Source organism: Heloderma suspectum, chromosome 5, assembly GCF_057233095.1.
Source record: "Heloderma suspectum isolate Gila_16-S chromosome 5, 16-S_ref, whole genome shotgun sequence".
Classification (NCBI taxonomy): Eukaryota; Metazoa; Chordata; class Lepidosauria; order Squamata; family Helodermatidae; genus Heloderma; species Heloderma suspectum.
The window spans coordinates 149108175-149126580 of NC_139462.1; the positions used below are offsets into that span (position 1 = coordinate 149108175).

Consider the following 18406-nt stretch of genomic DNA (forward strand, 5'->3'; position numbering starts at 1 on the left):
GCATCCCAAAGTTCCTTGGAAGACAATTAGAAAACCACTGACCGCATTTGCATGTCACACTAAACTGATGCTTGCATGCTTCCACTCTCCTCCTCCTGTGTAGGTGGGAGTAGAGCTGTTCACAAATGGCCTCTGGAAATTCTTCACCTGACTTGGGGTCAGAGAAATCTGGGAGACAATTTCAACAAAGTTCTCCAGGGGGAGGAGAAATTCTCAACAGTTTCTCCCAGGCAGGGCTCCCCATTGGCAGGGCTTGTAGCACAGCTGCTTCCTTTTTGGTAAGGGTTCTGGGGGCTTGTGTGGTGCAATAGCATCAACTGTCTTGGCAAGCTGGCCCCAGTTTGCATCCACTGCAGTGCAGGTGGGGGCAGTGTTGTGTCCAGCTCCAGGGATGTGGTAGAGTTAGTGCTCTACCAAAATCTGTCCTCCAATTTCCTGAGAGTTTTCTCCCCCCATGAAAGAGGTTTCCATTGTTCTGCATCATTCAGGTAGGGATGTACGAAAGGGACTTACCTTGTCCCGCAGCTTTTTTCGCAGTGGGGGGGAGGCGCTTCGCTTCTCCCCCCGAAGTTCATGCGAGCGGGGGGGGGGGTGTTCCCGCCTCGCCCGGCTGAAATTCAGGCCGGGGGGGGGGGGAGGCTTTGCCTCGCCCCCGGCCGAAAAAACAACAACAACAACGCCCCGTGATAGGCTACATGACGATTAACGTAGCCTATCACTAGATCTGCAAAGTCAGCCGTGATAGGCTACGTTAATCGTCACGTAGCCTATCACGGGTGCCTTTAAAAAAAAAAAAAGCGCATACGCAAATGGCGGCCCCCATAGGGAGCCGCCATTCACGTTCCTTATTTGGTCGCTGTAGTCTATGTAAAGATTTACGTAGACTACGGCGAAAATAATTTTAATTTTTAATTTTAAAATTTAATAATTTTCGCCGTAGTCTACATAATCTTTACGTAGACTACAGCGACCAAATAAGGAACGTGAATGGTGGCTCCCTATGGGGGCCGCCATTAGCCGTACGTGCTTTTTTTTTTTTTTAAAGTCACCCGTGATAGGCTACGTGATGATTAACGTAGCCTATCACGGCTGACTTTGCAAATCTAGCCATGATAGGCTACGTTAATCGTCACGTAGCCTATCACGGGGTTTTGTTGGGTTTTTTTACTTTTATTGGAATGGCGGCGGCGGCAGCCGGTCAAAAGACCGGCTGCCGCCCCCGCCCCTGTCGAAGCCCTGCCGAACCGCCGCTGTGACCCGCCACCGGGAGCGACATTCGGGAAAGTTAAGTCCCATCCCGGGGGGTGGGGCGGGGGGCGGGGGGGTGGAGAATTTCTCCCCGAAACTACCTCAGGGAGCCAAATACGTTGGCACTCGGGCCCCCGAAGTTTCGGCGAGAAATTCTCTGACACCCCTACATTCAGGGTGTTTTATACATTATTTTTGTGATGTTTTTGAGCTTCCCTAATCACAGCTAGCCTCCTGGGCTGCCTGCATGTCCAGATCTGGGGGGGGGGGGGAAGCCCCATGGGAGGAATTACCTCATGGTGCCTTAAACTGGGCTTAGTTGAAGTGTAGGAAGCTGAGGAGGCTACAGGCTGCCAGAGAGATTATTGAACAATGAAAAACAGGACACTTGTGTAAGGTAAGCCCAAGAAACCCAAACCCAACCCATGAGAATTTATCTGAAATTTCTTCACCATTGAATTTCTTTTCAAATCAATTTCTCTTCTATCAAATTGAATGAGAATGGCTGAAAAAAAATGTGTGAGAAATTTTCAGCATAGCACTAGGTGGGAGGATATCTACAGAAATTTTCACTTCTGCTTTTAGTTAACCATGGCTTGCTGCGTCATCCAGACCCAGAATTGTAGTTAACACTATGTTTACTGTCAACAAGCCAGCTTTGGAAATCATGGTTAGAAACTGGCATGTTGAAATTGACCAGTTAGTGTTTACCACCATTTGTTTTCCCAAAAAACAAACCACAGTTAAGTAAAAATGAATATAAAAGCTTCCAAAGTCCTTCTGGTCATGCAGGCGGAAGAGGGGGACAGGGAAGGGAGAGCGCATGAGTCCACGGCTAGCCAGGATTCATTCCTGCTCATGCACATTACACGAAACCATAGTTTAGCATATTGTGCGAGTAGCGCCACTGTGTCAGTCCATCAGAATGTACTGATATGATTTGTGAGCTCATGGAATAATTTTCTCATAGTGAATCCAAACATACTTTTTTCCTAACTAATTCATGCAGGGATTCTTCCTTGTTAGGACTTTTTGTAAGGGGCTTTCACATTATATGTTGGTTCCACTTAATGCAGGGGTGAGGAACATGTTGGTGGACTACAACTCCCATCAGCCCTAGCCAGCATAGAAGGTTTCTGACCTCAGAGAGCAGCCAAGGAGGGAGAGGGGGGTTGGAGCTCCGATTCCACCCTTCAAGGTCAGAGCGCTATCTCTGACCTTGGATCAGGGAATCTGAAATATCCTATGGCCACAAAAACTAACAAATCTATGTATAGGCAGCTGGCCCAGTAAAAAAAAAAAAAAGTAGACTAGTAAGTTTTGTGGACTCATTTCTAAGATCTAAGATGAAATGGGCTTCATCTTCCTTTAAGGCAGGGATGGGGAACATGGGGCTCTCCAGATGTTGTTAGATTGCAACTCCCATCATCCCTCACCATTGGCCATGCTGGCTGGGGCTCATGGGAGTAGCAGTCCAACAATGTCTGGAGGACCACACGTTCCCCATCTCTACTGTCCCCATCTCTACTGTTCACTGGTCTACCACTCAAAATGTGCTCCAGTGTCACCAGTTTAACCAGTGTCACCATTTAACAATCCTATTTATTGTTCATTAGATTCTGCCCAGAATTTTTTACTACTGAGATGGCAACCTGGGGCACTAGGTTACTTCAGCTTTTCTGCGTACGGAATGCTACTGCCTTCTGTCTGCAGAGGCCAGATCAAATCTTCAGGGAAGGGATAAGAAACACAACTACTTCCTGAGAACAGCTTCAAGAGTGCTGATGGGACTTTACATCTTTTATTTATAAGCAGTATCTATAAACTGGTTACTTGTGAGGTTACACTGGAGCAAAAAAAGGCTTTGGGGAAAAACAGTCTTTATTTTTTAATCTGGGAAGAAAAGAGTGATCTCCTTGTCATTCTCCTAGTTTCAGCAGATTTTGTTAGTCCTGAAACACCAGCTGGTCTTATTTTCATCATTTGAAGTCCAGCTATTACCTAAAGTGGTTACAGGTGAAGGACTGTTGGGCTCAAGAACCCACAGGTGAATTTATAAGGAAGGGCAAAAGGTTGTCTTTAAACAGTTCACACATTTTACCAATTCTCTCTGCAACCATAAAGGCTTCACGCCAGAGGTGGGCAACTTCCAGGATTCCAGAGGCCAATTCCGCCCTCCCCCTTCTGAAATTGCTGCCAGATTTGCCACTGAAATGTGGTAGCTTGGCATTAAAAAAAAAAGCCACATGCACCTTGTTTTAAAGGCAACTCATGCTCTCTTAGGGTCTATGGGAGAGTAAGGATAGTATCCAGTGTTAGTCCTACCTAGAGTAGACCCACTGAAATGAACGAGGCTTAAGTTAGTCATAACTGACTTAATTCCCATTAATTTCAATGGGTCTACTTGACATAGGACCAACATCGGATACTACTGTATGTGCACATTTTTTTGCTGCCACTCTACCAAATTTCAGCAGCAAATTCAGCTGCTCAGCAGGAGGTGCAGAAAACACTGCCCGTGCCATGTGTTCACCACCCCTGCTTTACACAGTGCTTTTCTCCTAAGCTTAAGTAGGCCACAACCATAGTCAAGAGTACATCTTATGTGGACAACCATAAGGCTAGTTCTTATGCTGTACAGACACATCCCATGCTACTTCTGCATAGCCACACATTCCCCTGCATTGTAACTGTTGAGATGCAGAAGCCATGTGGGTGGGTGGTGCAATTAGGCCCCAAGCCAGCATCCTCTCTCCCTGGACAACAGCATCAACACAGGCAGCTACTGTATCAATCTACTTTCCCACATGTCTTTTGCATTGTAGACAATACTGGAGCAAGGTGGGTTGCAACCAGGGCCAGCCCTACCATTAGACAAAGTGAGGCAGTCGCTTCAGGCGGCAGATACTGGGAAGCGGCAGCAAGGTGCTGGCGGAGACAGCTGTGTGCCATGCAGCCTGCCTTGCACCCCCTAAGCTAGCCTCCTGCCTTCAAGCATGGCGGAAGACGCTGTCCCATTGCCAGTTGAAGAAAAATGCAACTGACAATACATTTAGCTGTTGTACATGGAATGGGAGGGGGCACCATTTTGTCCTTTGCCTCAGGCAGCAAAATGTCTTGAGCCGGACCCGGTTGCAAACCACACAACCATGGCGACCATGCCTCCCAGGTATGGCAGGAATGAGTCCATAATGTGTTGACTGGCAGATTGTGATATCAGCAACTGAAAAAAATGGCAACATGATAACAGAAATTGGCATCAGCATGTCACATTTCTTCACATAAACATGAGCGCGTCCATAGCTAAAAATGGAGTGGAGCTACACATATGTAAGAAAACACTGCACCATAAACCAGTCTTTAAAAACTTACAGAGCATTTAGATGTAACGGAGATTCTGAGAATTCTAATAAATATGCCGTAATCCTGAGAAAATTACTCAGGATGTTACTCACTGTTAGTAGTATGGGATGATGATATTTGCAAGTCAGGATTTAGCTGTCTTTTCTGCTGGCAAATGTTACTTTACTTTTTTGCATTTCTGGACCTATACTCTTAAAAGCTGCCCACCTTTGTTTTATTAGCCTTTCCTAAGCTGTAAATGGTATGTTCAGACTCACAATATAGGGGTCTTTTTTGGACTGGTGAAAACCTAATTTTCTTATCAGTCAGTACAGTGCAAGGTAAAAGTATGAAATGAATCATAGATATAGATAGAGCCTGGAAGCCTTTAAAGAGACCTTGAAGTGGTACGTAAAGGAACCTCTAAATCTAGCAACTGTGGTCCTTATTATAATTTATGATGCTATATAGGTGTTTTGTATCCTTGAAATCTCTTTGAATGGCGATTTTATATGGTGGTCATACTTCACTATTCCTTACTCAGCTCTTTGGCAGAAGCTTAGGGACTGTTTGAGCTCTGAATTAAGAGACATGAACTTGTGCATTGCTCCATTTTAACGTGATCTTGACACCTATAACTAAGTGCAGTATAAGGGGACCTGGATTTTTTTAAAACAAGAAATACGGAAAACAAACTCACGGAGCTATAGAAAAGTTACGGGGGTGGGGGTTGCCCTCCCATTCAGAGACATTCCATGGAAGTTGAGCTATTGGTAGGGGATTAGTCCCAGCAACGTGCTAGATGAAGGATGCTGCACTTGCAAAACAACAACAACAACTTCTGGCTTCAGGGTGTTGCCACCTCATGGACCATTTCAGATGACACCCAATTCACAGGTGCCCAAGTCTGGCATCAGCAAATAACATGATGGGGCAAACACCAAGGCCCATAGACGCCAGCAGAGTGCAGTGCTGCTGATACCTGCCTGTGCCCTGGCCTGGCTGGGCTCTCTTACATTTGTTGTTGTTCAGTCGTGTCCGACTCTTCGTGACCCCATGGACCATAGCATGCCAGGCCAATACTGAGAGGAAAATCGAGCAGGTGCAGCAAAGGACCAACAGAGCCATCCTTTTAATCCCTCAGCACTGCCCTCAAGGAAGTGCTGATCCAGAGGAATGCTACATCTGGGAAATGGGGAGAGATTAAAATGGCTCCAATTAGATATTTGATGGGGGGGCAGAATGGGGGGGTACAGGAAAATGTGGAATACACGTTCTTCCCACACACAAACACATCTTCCAAAAATCCCTGAGGGAAAAATGGGAAAAATGTTTTCTTAAGTTGGGGGTTCTCCCCATTTTTGGGGGGGTCCCCCCAAACCTTCACATGTCTAGTTCTGATGCTCCCTGCAAACACACCATGTTCCTCTCAGCACAAAGTTGAAAGGAGAAAAGGTTCTTAAAGAGGCCTACCCAGCTTGGTGCAGCTGCCTGCAGTGGACCATGGACCTCTTTAAGAATTTGCCCCAAATAATAGCATAGTTTAGCTTAAAGCTATTAGGGCCAGTAATTAATCCTCAGGAGAGGCATTTCAACCTTTTGGAATGGGAGGAAAACATGCAAAAGCTGGGAGACTGCCAAATGTTTGGTGACATGATTGGTGATTGGGCAAAGGAGGGTGGGCCAATGGGGCATGGCCAGCTGGGAGACCCCAGAGGGCTGGACTGGGACCCCAGTTGGGCTGCATTTGGTTCCTGAGCCAAGACAGGGTTCAACATCCCTATTATAAAGATTTGCTGCAAGTCAGTGTGGCCATGGGCCTCTTTAAGAATTCTTCCTCCTGCTACTCGGTGCAGTGAAGTGCTCTGAGAGGCTGCAGCAAGTAAGGGAGCCATGTGTTCATTCTCTACACAGTGCCTCCAGTTTAGCATTGCTGTGCAGCAGCCCATGTCAGGGACACTGGAGAGGGATTAAACAGTCTCTTGGAGCTCCTCTCAGGACTGAGCTGAAAGGGAAACTGTCATTAAAAGGGCCCACTGAGCCCAGAGCAAGCAACTTCATGGGGCTAAATCGGCCCTTTTAAGACTGCTTTTTCCTCAGCGCTGGCAAAAGCACCAAATGACTGCAAAGGAGCCATCTGTTTCATACTCCTGCAATGTCTCTGATGTAGCATTGTTCCGATGTAATGCTATGGTGGAGGCATCAAAAGGGTATCTTGTTCACTGCACCTACACTTTGCTTCTCTTTGTGCCTGTCAGGTTTCCTGATCCCCCCAGCACACTAGGCATTCTGACACCGGACACCGAAATCAAAATCAGTGAGATTTCTTTATTGCAGGAAATCCCACAGCAAAAGCTAAATGGTTACACTCTTCAGAAATCATATGGCTGATGGTCAGTACCTATAGGCGCTATGCCCATGTGCAGAGTGCCTCCAAAAGCACAGACAATGATGTATCCAAACAGAGAAGGCTTCAGGCAATGAAGACAAGATGTTCCTAGCAAAGGCTCTTTGCCTTGGATCAGCTTAAAAGCGGAAGGTGTGACTATAAAGCACCCCCTCAGATCCCTTGACAGACAAGAGCCTTTAGCCTTTCAGCGAGGCCCCTGTCTAAACAGGGCGTCAATGCTCAGCCCTCCAGCAGTGACGCTTCAACCTGGGCGACCCTTTGGCAAACCCCACCCCACCTCTCTCAGGTTCTCATGGACAACTTCCAGCCTCCCTGCCTGCCAAGGCCAGACCAGCAGGTAGACAGGGACTTGGGTGACTCCCCCTGGTTCTGCTCTGGGAACACTGAGAGAGTTAAACTCATACAGACTCTGACATTCCAGAGGCTGAATAGGCCCAAGCCCTTCCAGGCTACTTCTAATCAAATCCTGGCTATAACCTCCAAGGCCCACTGCAGTGCTGAAGCTGGGTCCTGACAATGCCACTGCTTGTCATGTCCCCTGGTTCTGAGGCTCCACATTACCTTGAAGAGGAGGACTCAGATTCGGGTGGGTCACAGATCACCTTAGTTCAGGGAGAGCCCTTGGCACACCTTTCTATACCTTCCCAGGCTGAGGATGTAGCTCTCCCATCTGACTCTGACTCCCCTGCAGTTTCTCCTGTCAGAAACAGAGCAGAAACAGACACTGGCCCTTTAAGAACTGTAGTCAGAATCTAGCAGAGGTGGAGCCACTGAAAGAGGAGACCCTGCCAGCCTTCTTAAGGCCTCAGTTGACTGCAGTCCTTCCCTGGGACAACCGCTCTTTATGGGGGAGTAATCCAGCCAGCACTTCCTGGTGTGAGCTATCCAAGGTCCTGATGTGACCCAGAACAGACAGTGAGCTTGGTGTTGCAGCCTGCTTCCTTTGAGCCCTACACCTAGTCAGGACACTGCTTGCTCTGCCCCCATATTCTAGTACGTCCACCAAGGGCAAGGCCATTTGGGCCTTCTTTACTCCACCCAAATGGATAGCTGACAGCGCTGTAAATATATTTGCATGACATGTTTGGGAAGAATAATTGGATTTTCTAAGGATGAGTACACACAACAGCCTGTGAACCTCATGTCTTCAGAGGCCTGCAAGTGACTGCAGCAATAGCAGCTGTCGGAACTGACAGCTACAGGAACCCACAGGGAGCCCCATTTCAGCCCTCTGAGTGCAGCAACCACTCATACACCTGCCTTCTGGCCGCACACATTTCCTGCTTACAGTTTTGTGAGTTGCACAAAGGGAAGAAGTGGTTATTTCCTTCTTTGTGTCTGCTGTAAGAAGAAACAGACACTTCTGGCTAAGTGAATGCAGAAGTGAGCAAGCAGCAGGAGGGTGCATGGAGTGGGCTGGAAGGGGCCTCTCCACAGATACCTGCAGGTACCGTATCAATTCTGATAGCTCCTGCTACAGTTACCCAGAGTCCTCTGAACACATGGTTGCTGCTGGTTCACAAGCTGCTGTGTGTACTGTGTCCATCCTTAGTGAGACACGGAGAGGTGGTCACTAGCATTTAGAGACAAGCTCAAGGCTCTGTCTCGGTAAGGTGAGGAAAGGGAAAGATGGGTAGATTATTCATATTGGTCATAAAATTCCAGTCCTCTTCACTTTGATTGATTTAAAGTATGTATAAATTGCTTTTCTGCCCATGGGGACCCTGAAAGTGATGTACAATTTAAAACAATACAATAAAAACAAATCAAAAGCAGAGATGGAACTTTATTCAAAACAAGCCAAAGAGCAGCATTAAAATCCTAGAAAGCCTGGCAAAACAGTGCAGTTATGCTTGCCTATCTAAATCTTGATAACGATGGAGACAACCTGATCTCCCTAGGGAGGGAGTTCCATAGTCAGGTGCTGCTATAGAAAAGGCCCTGTCTTGAATACCCACCAACCTAGCTTCTCTTGGTGATGGGACATACAACAGGGTCTCTGTGGAAGATCACAAGTTACGGGCTCATATAGGAGGAGGCAGGCTTGCAGATATTCTAGCCCCAAGCCATTTAGGGCTGCATAACTTAAATCCAGTAGCATGAAATGGGATCAGAAACAAACTGGACGTCAGTGCAGTTGGTTCAAGACTGGGGTTATGTGAATAGTGCTATGTGTTGTTAATTGTGACAGACTCATGGCTGCCATGGAAGCCCTGAAATTCTGAGCTGCTCCTAATGAGGGAGGCCTCAGCACGAATATTAAAATCCCCCAACACAATCAGTTTGGGGAAAATCAATACCTTTACTAGCTCAGGCAGGGAGCAGCAGGGTGGGCAGTGCACCAAAAGGATCTCAGTCCTGTCTCACTGCCCTTTCACCAGGTGCACACACTCAGTTCTTGGAGATTGCCAGACATGGTACCTAAAATAGATATACCAACTACGCCCTTATCTGGACAGAGATAGCCTAGCTACAGCTATCTGTGCTCTGATAACTTCTCATTTGGATTACCGCAATGCATTATACATGGGGCTGCCTTTGAAAATGGTCCAGAAACTTCATCTGGTCCAAAACAGGGCAGAGAGATTGTTAACGGGGACTGGCCAGTGAGATCACATTACGCCAGTACTTTTCCAGCTGCACTGGCTGCCAGTCCATGTCTGGGCCCAATCCAAAGTGCTGGTATTCAAAGCCCTAAATGGCTTGGGGCCTGATTATTTGAAGGATTGCCTCCTCCCATATGTACCTGCCTGGACCCAAAGCTCATCTTTAGGGGTCCTTCTCCAGGACTCCCTGCCAAAGGAAGTGAGGGGGGTGGCTACCAGGAAGAGGGCCTTTCCTGCTGTGGCATCCCAGCTGTGAAATATGCTCCCTAGAGAGGTTCGCCTGGTGCCTAGTTTGTCCTCCTTTGGTGCAAGGTGACAACCTTTTTATTTTCCTGGGCCTTTTAGTGCTCTAAGTTTTTTAGCTCTGCTGTTTTAATCTGTATTTTAAATCTCTGCATCGCTGCTAGGTTTTATTCTGGTTGTACTTTTATATTGTAGTTTTAAGCTTTCATATTTTATATTGTTTTATGTTGTACTTTGTGGTTTTAATTTTTGTGAACCACCCAGACAGCTTCAGCTATTGGGCGGCATAGAAGTGGAATGAATGAATTAATGAATGAATGATAAAATAGGGAGATGGACTCAGGATAGATCACTGCAACTCCACCTCTGCATCCATCAGATATCACCTGCTCCCATACTCAAAAATCTGGCAGGCATTGTTGGGTCAAACCGAACTCCCATCTTCACCCAAATCAGTTTTGGACACACATGCCAGGGCAGCTTGTACATCCAGGGTCAGATCCTAGATCACATAGTTCTTCCTGCTCAGTGACTTGGTGCTAAGCAGCAGCATGGTTTTGTTTTGTTTTTACTAGAGCAGCCAAGAATCTGTCAGCTGGGTAGTAAACTGGAACGAGGGCTGTCAAATTTAAATGGTCACTCATACAAGCAAAGGTATTTCCACTAAGACTTTATTCCCCAAATATCTCTATATTTGAAGAAAAAGAGTAGTCCGTTATCGTATTTTCCATGCCCTTCCATATTTTGCAGACAAAACTAGAGGCACATTTCTAACACCTCACTTCTCATACACACTTGAGCAGAAACCCTGGCCAAACAGTACATCTGTACTCACATAGGACCCCTTCGCACTGAAGCACAACAGGGGATCATGTGGCCAGTTTACATCTTGGTGTGAAAGTGTGCTTAGCTCCGGCCATTCCACTCCCCCTTCAAGTATTCACTGAACACTTGGGGTGGATGGTCTGAACACTAGGGTGGCCACTCATGAATCGCCAAAACAGAGTACAGCAATTTGCATAACATTTGCATGTGCTATTTTATAGGTAGAGATGCCAATTTAGAAAGAATGAGTATAATTTCAAGAGAAACAGAGTACATCTCACCATAGTGTGGAAGACTGTGACCAGGTGACCTGTATGCCTGTCCATTCAATCTGTTGCTCAGGTGCTAAAGGGTTATAGTTCTTATGGTTCATCTTTAAACTGAAATTGGACAGGGCAGCCTTTCAAACAGAGGACTATCCTCTGTAAAAGAGGGCACATGGCCACCTTACACCCCTACTGTTTCAGATTGCTGATCAGAAGGTTCTCCACTTGCTTTATGCAGTATTCATTGACTCTGCAATAACCCCTCCATAAACGCCAAGAGGGTGTTTATTTTGGTTAAACTAGAAAAAATAGGAATATCCTTCACTACAGTAGTGACAGATCAAAACCAGCCTCTGCAGCTGCAGCATGTGAAATGACAGGCTGTGCACTGCACAGAGCCTTCGTGTTCATGTGTCCGCATTTAGATGTATGTGCTCGAGACAGTACCTCACCACACGCCACCCTCTCTGAGATGTAATTTCTCAAGACCCGGGAGTATAAGCTGAAACCTGAAGAATGGCAACTCCAGCAATTTGCATGAGCAACATTTTAACAAGGCATTCCAGAGAGGCAGAAATCGGGACAAAACGGGGGCTGAGATTTTCCAGGGACTGATATCAGAAAATAGGGGCCATCCCTGGTATTGTTGGCACATATGTTCTCCTTCTGGACACACACACACACACAAATATTGCAAGCTACTAAGACAAAAAGAGATCTTCCGACATGTGGCACCCTGGAAGATAAACTCATTGATATAAAGCAGCCTTCCCTACCTGGTGCCCTCAGATGTTTTAGACTACAACTCCCAGCATTCTTGAGCCACCAGCCATGCTGGCTGGGGCTGATGGAAGTTGAAATCCAAATCATCTGGAATTGCACCAGCTTGGAGAAGGCTGCAATAAAAAAAGTAACAGATAGTCTTGTAAAGGAGTCCAGTTAAAGTCTTTGAATGTGAAAAGAAACAATTGCGCTTGTTCCTGAAGTTGCAGGATAATTAACTTTTGCCCTCCCCTTTTTGTTATTTCATTGCCTCTTCATAGGGATGTGAGCTCATAGAGACCCCAGATCAAGACTTAACCGACTTCACCAAGTGCCTTCAGATACTCCAGCAGAAGATAGAGAAGAATGGCTTGCAGGTAATGCTAGCAACCCTTCCATACATAGTTCGTGGTGATGGGTCTTTCTCCCAGTGGTATCACAGTGGCTGTTATAAGTTTGCAGTGCTTGAAAATGGATGTCGGAGTATCTTACTGTGCGTTGTGAGGAATATATACATTTTGCGAAGTCAAGTGATGTCACGTGGCTTAAGACAGAAAAAAAAAAAACCCAAGCAAACGTCAGTTGCTGAGAAGACAGTTCTTATTCTTTCGTGCTACTGAGCCTCCAAGGCTGCCAAAGAGTGATCAGAGCTGAATGTTCATCTTCCGTTCAGATATTCCACTTGGGTATGCTCTCTTTCAAACATTGTCTCTTCATGCCTCTCTTCTGAGGCCTTTGGGCAATCAAAGGCCTCACGCAGCTTCCAACGGGTTGCGTACGTGTCAGATGCCACAAGCCGGGGGCCCTGCAGATGAGGCACTCGCTCCTTACTCCCGTTGGGACTGCTGACTGAACTACAGGCAGCCCAAGTTGGGATACAAGCAAGACAGGCCAGAACGCTCTTGGGCCTGGGAATCAGATGGCCCTGGAGAGCCATCCTGTGCTGTCCAGTTCTGTCGTTTGTTATACTCTTTCAGTCTTGGCAACGTATCGCCAGTGGAGGCAGGTGGTTCCAATGTCTGTGGGGTGATGAATCCGCCCTGGGTTTCAGTCAGAACCAGCCAGCACCTTGGATAGCTCCCTTAGAGTTCTGACTGGTTCTGACTGAACCCCAGAGTGGATTCACCGCCCCACTGACATCGGAACCACCAGCCTCCACTGCCCATTGTTGAGGGATGGCACCAGAGAATTACTGTTTCCCTGCCTGCTTGCCTGTCTCACACCCATCTCCATGTCGTCCCCTCCAGTCATGGCATTTGCCTTTGCAGCAACAAAACATTTCAGTCTGACACATTTGCTCTTTCATGCCAGCTCTCTCCTTGGTGTCGCTCTCACTATTAGACCATAGGACTGTTTGCCACATAAAGCCAATGGAGAGTTTCCTTGGCGGACAGGAATGGCTGACTCTGCTCACGTCTGAGGCCATTCAAGGACAATGTAACAATGTATACTCTTTGGCCCACTCTGTTGATGCACATGCCTCAGATTCATGAGGGCATCTGTTTTCATCCAGACATCTTGTTCCTCATGCTCCTTCTGTTGGACTCCAAAACTGTGTTATGTCCCCGACCCCCAATGTTTTAGAAGCACCTCACATAGATGGAACTGATGGAAGAATAATAGCTGTAACCTCCCTGCTCTTGCAGCCCATGTCTTTTATACCTCATTGAACTAATAAATAAACAAACAAACAAATACTTGTAAAAAGATCATTTATTGAATTCTATACCCCCCCCCCCCAAACTGGCAGATGCATTATGGTGGTTTACAGTCTTTAAAAAAGAAAACAGAAAACCTGAAACAATAACAAAATAACAACCCAAACAATAAATACAACAATGAAAATATAAAAGTATCAAAACATTAAAAATATTAAAGATTTAGCAGTAAAGTTAATAACCATAGCAACATATTAAATATTAGATGCCTGCTGGAATAGGAAGGTCTAAATGTATACAGTAAACCACCTAGAGAGTATAGAAATGTAGATGATGATGATGATGATAAGACTTGGCGCCCAAATGTATACAGTGACTACACCAGGAGGATCTCCCTGAGAAGGGCATTAGAACATAAGAACATAAGAAGAGCCATGCTGGATCAGACCAAGGGTCCATCTAGTCCAGCATTCTGTTCACACAGTGGCCAAGCAGCTGCCCACGGGAAACCCACAAACAGGGCATGAGTGCAACAGCACCCATTCCACAGATGGGGGCCGCTACAGAGAAGGCTCTTTCCCTGGTAGCCACCCATCACACCACTGTAGGCAGCAGCACCCAGAGAATACCCTCCAAAGTTGATCTTATCAATCAGGCAGGAACGTGTGGGAGTAGGTGCTCCTTCAGGTGGACCGGTTCTAAGTGAATCCTCTCTTAGGGACAGCACATATGAACTTCAAGTACAACAAAAAGGACTCAGTTTGCCAAAGTCCTGCTGCCTTGTGGATTGCTCATTCTGTGGCTCTATAGGTTGTGAGTTCATGAAAAGGTCTCCCCAGAGATTTATAAAAGCACACTATTATAACAAGAACAATGGAAGCCACATAATCCGCTGCAGTGTTTCAACAATACACCTTTCAACATAGTCCTTAAATCTTTGAATGCTTTGATCTGGCTGTCATTTCGGTAATCATGCAATACATCGTTAGGCCCAATGATGGATATTGCACTCCACAAATATCTGAGCTTTGAAGCTCAACAAGGCTAACAGGAGCCGCATGAGGGAGAGGGAGAAGTATCTCGGGGGGTTAGGGGGAGTAATTGTGCTGAATGCATGCCACAATACACAGTGTAACGTTTCCGTTCAATTATTTCGTCACACTGCTGCACGTAATGGCAGGTGTGGGTAACAGCTTTGAATTCCATGTGAGCATGCGGCTTTTCCAAAGGTGCAAACAATGGAAAGGGCAAGTTTGCTCAAAACAGAAGTGCTGCTTGTTTGTGCTTTGATGCTTGTCTCTCTCCTTTCAGACTGATTGCTCCAGAAGATCCTATCATACATCAAATCCTTTTTGACCTTTTTTTTATATTTGCCGTAAGGGGATTGATAGAGGTTTGTCACTGCTTTGGTTTACCTTAGATAATACCACTCAGGTGTGAAGCCTGAGCTTAGCTCATATATTCAGTTGTACTGAAGTCTTCTTCCAGAAGCAAATGTTAGGGACTGATTTCGTTCCAGAAACACGGCACAGTAAAGCACTCTTAAAGGAGGAACATCTGTACACAAACATACGCGCCACACAATTTGTACATTCACTGTGGCCATGTGAAACATCTGCTGTCCCTGTAAAGCAGCAGTACAAAGCTTGTGGTGTAACTTTCCCCAAGAGCTCAGTGTTGCCCGGTTATCCACTTGGAATGCTCACCCCAGAACCTCATCATACTTGTCTCCCAGTCCCCCCCCCCCGGAATTCTCTTTTATATAACAAATAATCCTGGGGCTCTAGGTCTACTGTGGCAATGATAGACCTAGAGCAGAAAAAAATTGCTGTCTTTCCAGCCATCCAGCACCCCCTCCCTCCCTCCCTCTCTCTATGTCTCTGACTGCCATACTTCCCTCCCCAAATCCGTTGGCACTAAAGTCAGCACTGCCCCAGGCAAGTCTAAATTCTTATGCATTTGTGTGCAAGGATGCCAACGATCCCCCTTCATGGATCACTGCCTTGTTGTGGCGAAGGGGCTTGCGTAACTCAGTGAAGCCATAAGCTATGCCGTGCAGGGCCACCCAAGACGGACAGGTCACGGCAGAGAGTTCTGTCAAAATGTGGTCCACTGGAGAAGGAAATGGCAACCCACTCCAGTATTCTTGCCAAGAAAACCTGATGGAACATATCACAAGGCTAAAAGATATGACGCCAGAAGATGAGCCCCTCAGGTCGGAAGGTGTCCAATATACTACTGGGGAAGAGCAGAAGGGATTTCCAAGTAGCGCCAGAAAGAATGAAGCAGCTGGGCCAAAGCCGAAAGGACACTCAGCTGTGGATGTGTCTGGTGGTGAGAAGAAAATCTGATGCTGTAAAGAGCAATATTGTTTAGGAACCTGGAAGGTCAGATCAATGAATCAAGGTAAGCTGGAGGTGGTCAAACATGAGATGGCAAGATTGAACATCGACATCTTGGGAATCAGCGAACTAAACTGGACAAGCATGGGCAAATTTAATTCAGGTGACCATCATATCTACTACTGTGGGCAAAAATCCCTTAGAAGAAATGGAGTAGCTCTCACAGTCAACAAAAGGGTGGGAAAAGCAGTACTGGGGTACAATCTTAAAAACCATAGAATGATCTCAGTACGAATCCAAGGCAAACCATTCAACATCACAGTAATTCAAGTCTATGCCCCAACCACTGAGGCCGAAGAAGCTGAGGTTGATGGGTTCTATGAAGACCTACAACACCTTCTAGAACTAACACCAAAAAAAGATGTCCTCTTCATCATAGGGGATTGGAATGCTAAAGCAGGAAGTCAAGAAATCACCGGGATAACAGGCAAGCATGGCCTTGGTGTACAAAATGAAGCCGGACAAAGGCTAATAGAGTTTTGCTAAGAGAACACGCTGATCATAGCAAACACTCTTTTCCAACAGCACAAGAGGCAACTCTACACATGGACATCACCAGATGGACAATATCAAAATCAGATTGATTATGTCCTTTGCAGCCAAAGATGGAGAAGCTCCATACAGTCAGTAAAAACAAGACCTGGAGCTGACTGTGGCTCAGATCATGAGCTTCTTGTTGCAAAATTTCGGCTTAAATTGAAGAACATAGGGAAAACCATTCAGGTATGACCTAAATCATATTCCCTATGAATATACAGTGAAGGTGAGGAATAGATTTCAGGGATTAGACCTGATAGACAGAGTGCCTGAGGAACTATGGACGGAGGTCCATAACATTGTTCAGGAGGCAGCAACTCAATCCATCCCAAAGAAAAAGAAATGCAAGAAAGCCAAGTGGCTGTCTGATGAGGCTTTACAAGTAGCTGAGGAAAGAAGGGAAGTGAAAAGCAAGGGAGAAAGGGGAAGATACATCTAACTGAATGCAGAGTTCCAGAGAATAGCAAGGAGAGACAAGAAGGCCTTCTTAAATGAACAATGCAAAGAAATCGAGGAAAACAACAGAATGGGAAAGACTAGAGATCTCTTCAAGAAAATCGGAGATCTCAAGAGAATGTTTTGTGCAAAGACGGGCATGATCAAGGGCAAAGAAGGCAGAGACCTAACAGAAGCAGATGAGATTAAGAAGAGGTGGCAAGAATACACAGAAGAACTATACAGGAAAGATCTGAATGTCCCTGATAGCCATGATAGTGCGGTCACTGAACTTGAGCCGGACATCCTCGAGAGTGAAGTCAAGTGGGCCTTAGGAAGCATTATTAACAACAAAGCTAGCGGAGATGACAGTATTCCAGCTGAGCTATTTAAAATCCTAAAAGATGATGCTGTGAAAGTGCTGCATTCAATATGCCAGCATATTTGGAACACTCAACAGTGGCCACAAGGCTTGAAAAGGTCAGTTTACATTCCAATTCCAAAGAACGGCAACGCCAAAGAGTGTTCAAACAACCATACAATTGCACTCACTTCACATGCCAGCAAGGTGATGCTCAAAATCCTACAAGCTAGGCTTCAGCAGTATGCGAACCGAGAACTACCGGAAGTACAAGCTGGATTTCGAAGAGGCAGAAGAACAAATGGCCAACTTTTGCTGGATCATGGAGAAAGCAAGAGAATTCCAGAAAAACGTCTATTTCTGCTTCATTGACTACGCTAAAGCCTTTGATTGTGTGGATCACAACAAACTGTGGCAAATTCTTAAAGATATGGGAACCACCTTACCTGTCTCCTGAGAAACCTGTACGCGGGTCAAGAAGCAACAGTCAGAACCAGACATGGAACAACCGATTGGTTCAAAATTGGGAAAGGAGTACGACAACGCTGCATATTGTCGCCCTGCTTATTTAACTTATATGCAGAGTACATCATGAGAAACGCCGGGTTGGATGAATCACAGGTCGGAATTAAGATTTCTGGGAGAATTATCAACAACCTCCGATACGCAGATGATACCACCCTAATGGCAGAAAGCGAAGAGGATGTAAAGAGCCTCTTGTTGAGGGTGAAAGAGGAGAGTGCAAAAGCTGGTTTGAAACTCAACATGAAAAAAACGAAGATCATGGCATCTGGCCCCATCACTTCCTGGCATATGGAAGGGGAAGAAATGGAAGCAGTGACAGATTTTATTTTCTTGGGCTCCAAGATCACCGCAGATGGTGACTGTAGCCATGAAATTAAAAGACGCTTGCTCCTGGGGAGGAAAGCTATGGCTAACTTAGACTGCATAGTAAGAAGCAGAGACGTCACCTTGCCGACAAAGGTTCGTCTAATCAAAGCTATGGTTTTCCCAGTAGTAATGTATGGCTGTGAGAGCTGGACTATAAGGAAGGCTGAGCGCCGAAGAATTGATGCTTTCGAACTGTGGTGCTGGAGAAGACTCTTACGAGTCTCCTGGACTGCAAGGAGGTCAAATCAGTCCATCCTAAAGGAAATCAACCCTGAGTGCTCATTGGAAGGACAGATACTGAAGCTGAAGCTCAAATATTTTGGCCACCTAATGCGAAGAGAAAACTCTCTGGAAAATACCCTGATGCTGGGAAAGACTGAAGGCAAAAGGAGAAGGGGACAGCAGAGAATGAGATGGCTA

General features: G+C 46.0%; 1 protein-coding gene across 12 annotated transcripts in view; it reads left to right on the plus strand.

Annotated features, from left to right (window-relative positions):
* TPK1 (thiamin pyrophosphokinase 1) overlaps nt 1–18406 on the plus strand; it is a 417079-nt gene that overhangs the window by 217956 nt on the left and 180717 nt on the right. For all 12 annotated transcript variants that reach the window (XM_084857754.1, XM_084857759.1, XM_084857756.1 and 9 more), the window contains one exon: nt 11984–12079. In XM_084857754.1, coding sequence (XP_084713880.1) covers nt 11984–12079 — 96 coding nt within the window. The remainder of the gene's footprint in view (nt 1–11983; nt 12080–18406) is intronic.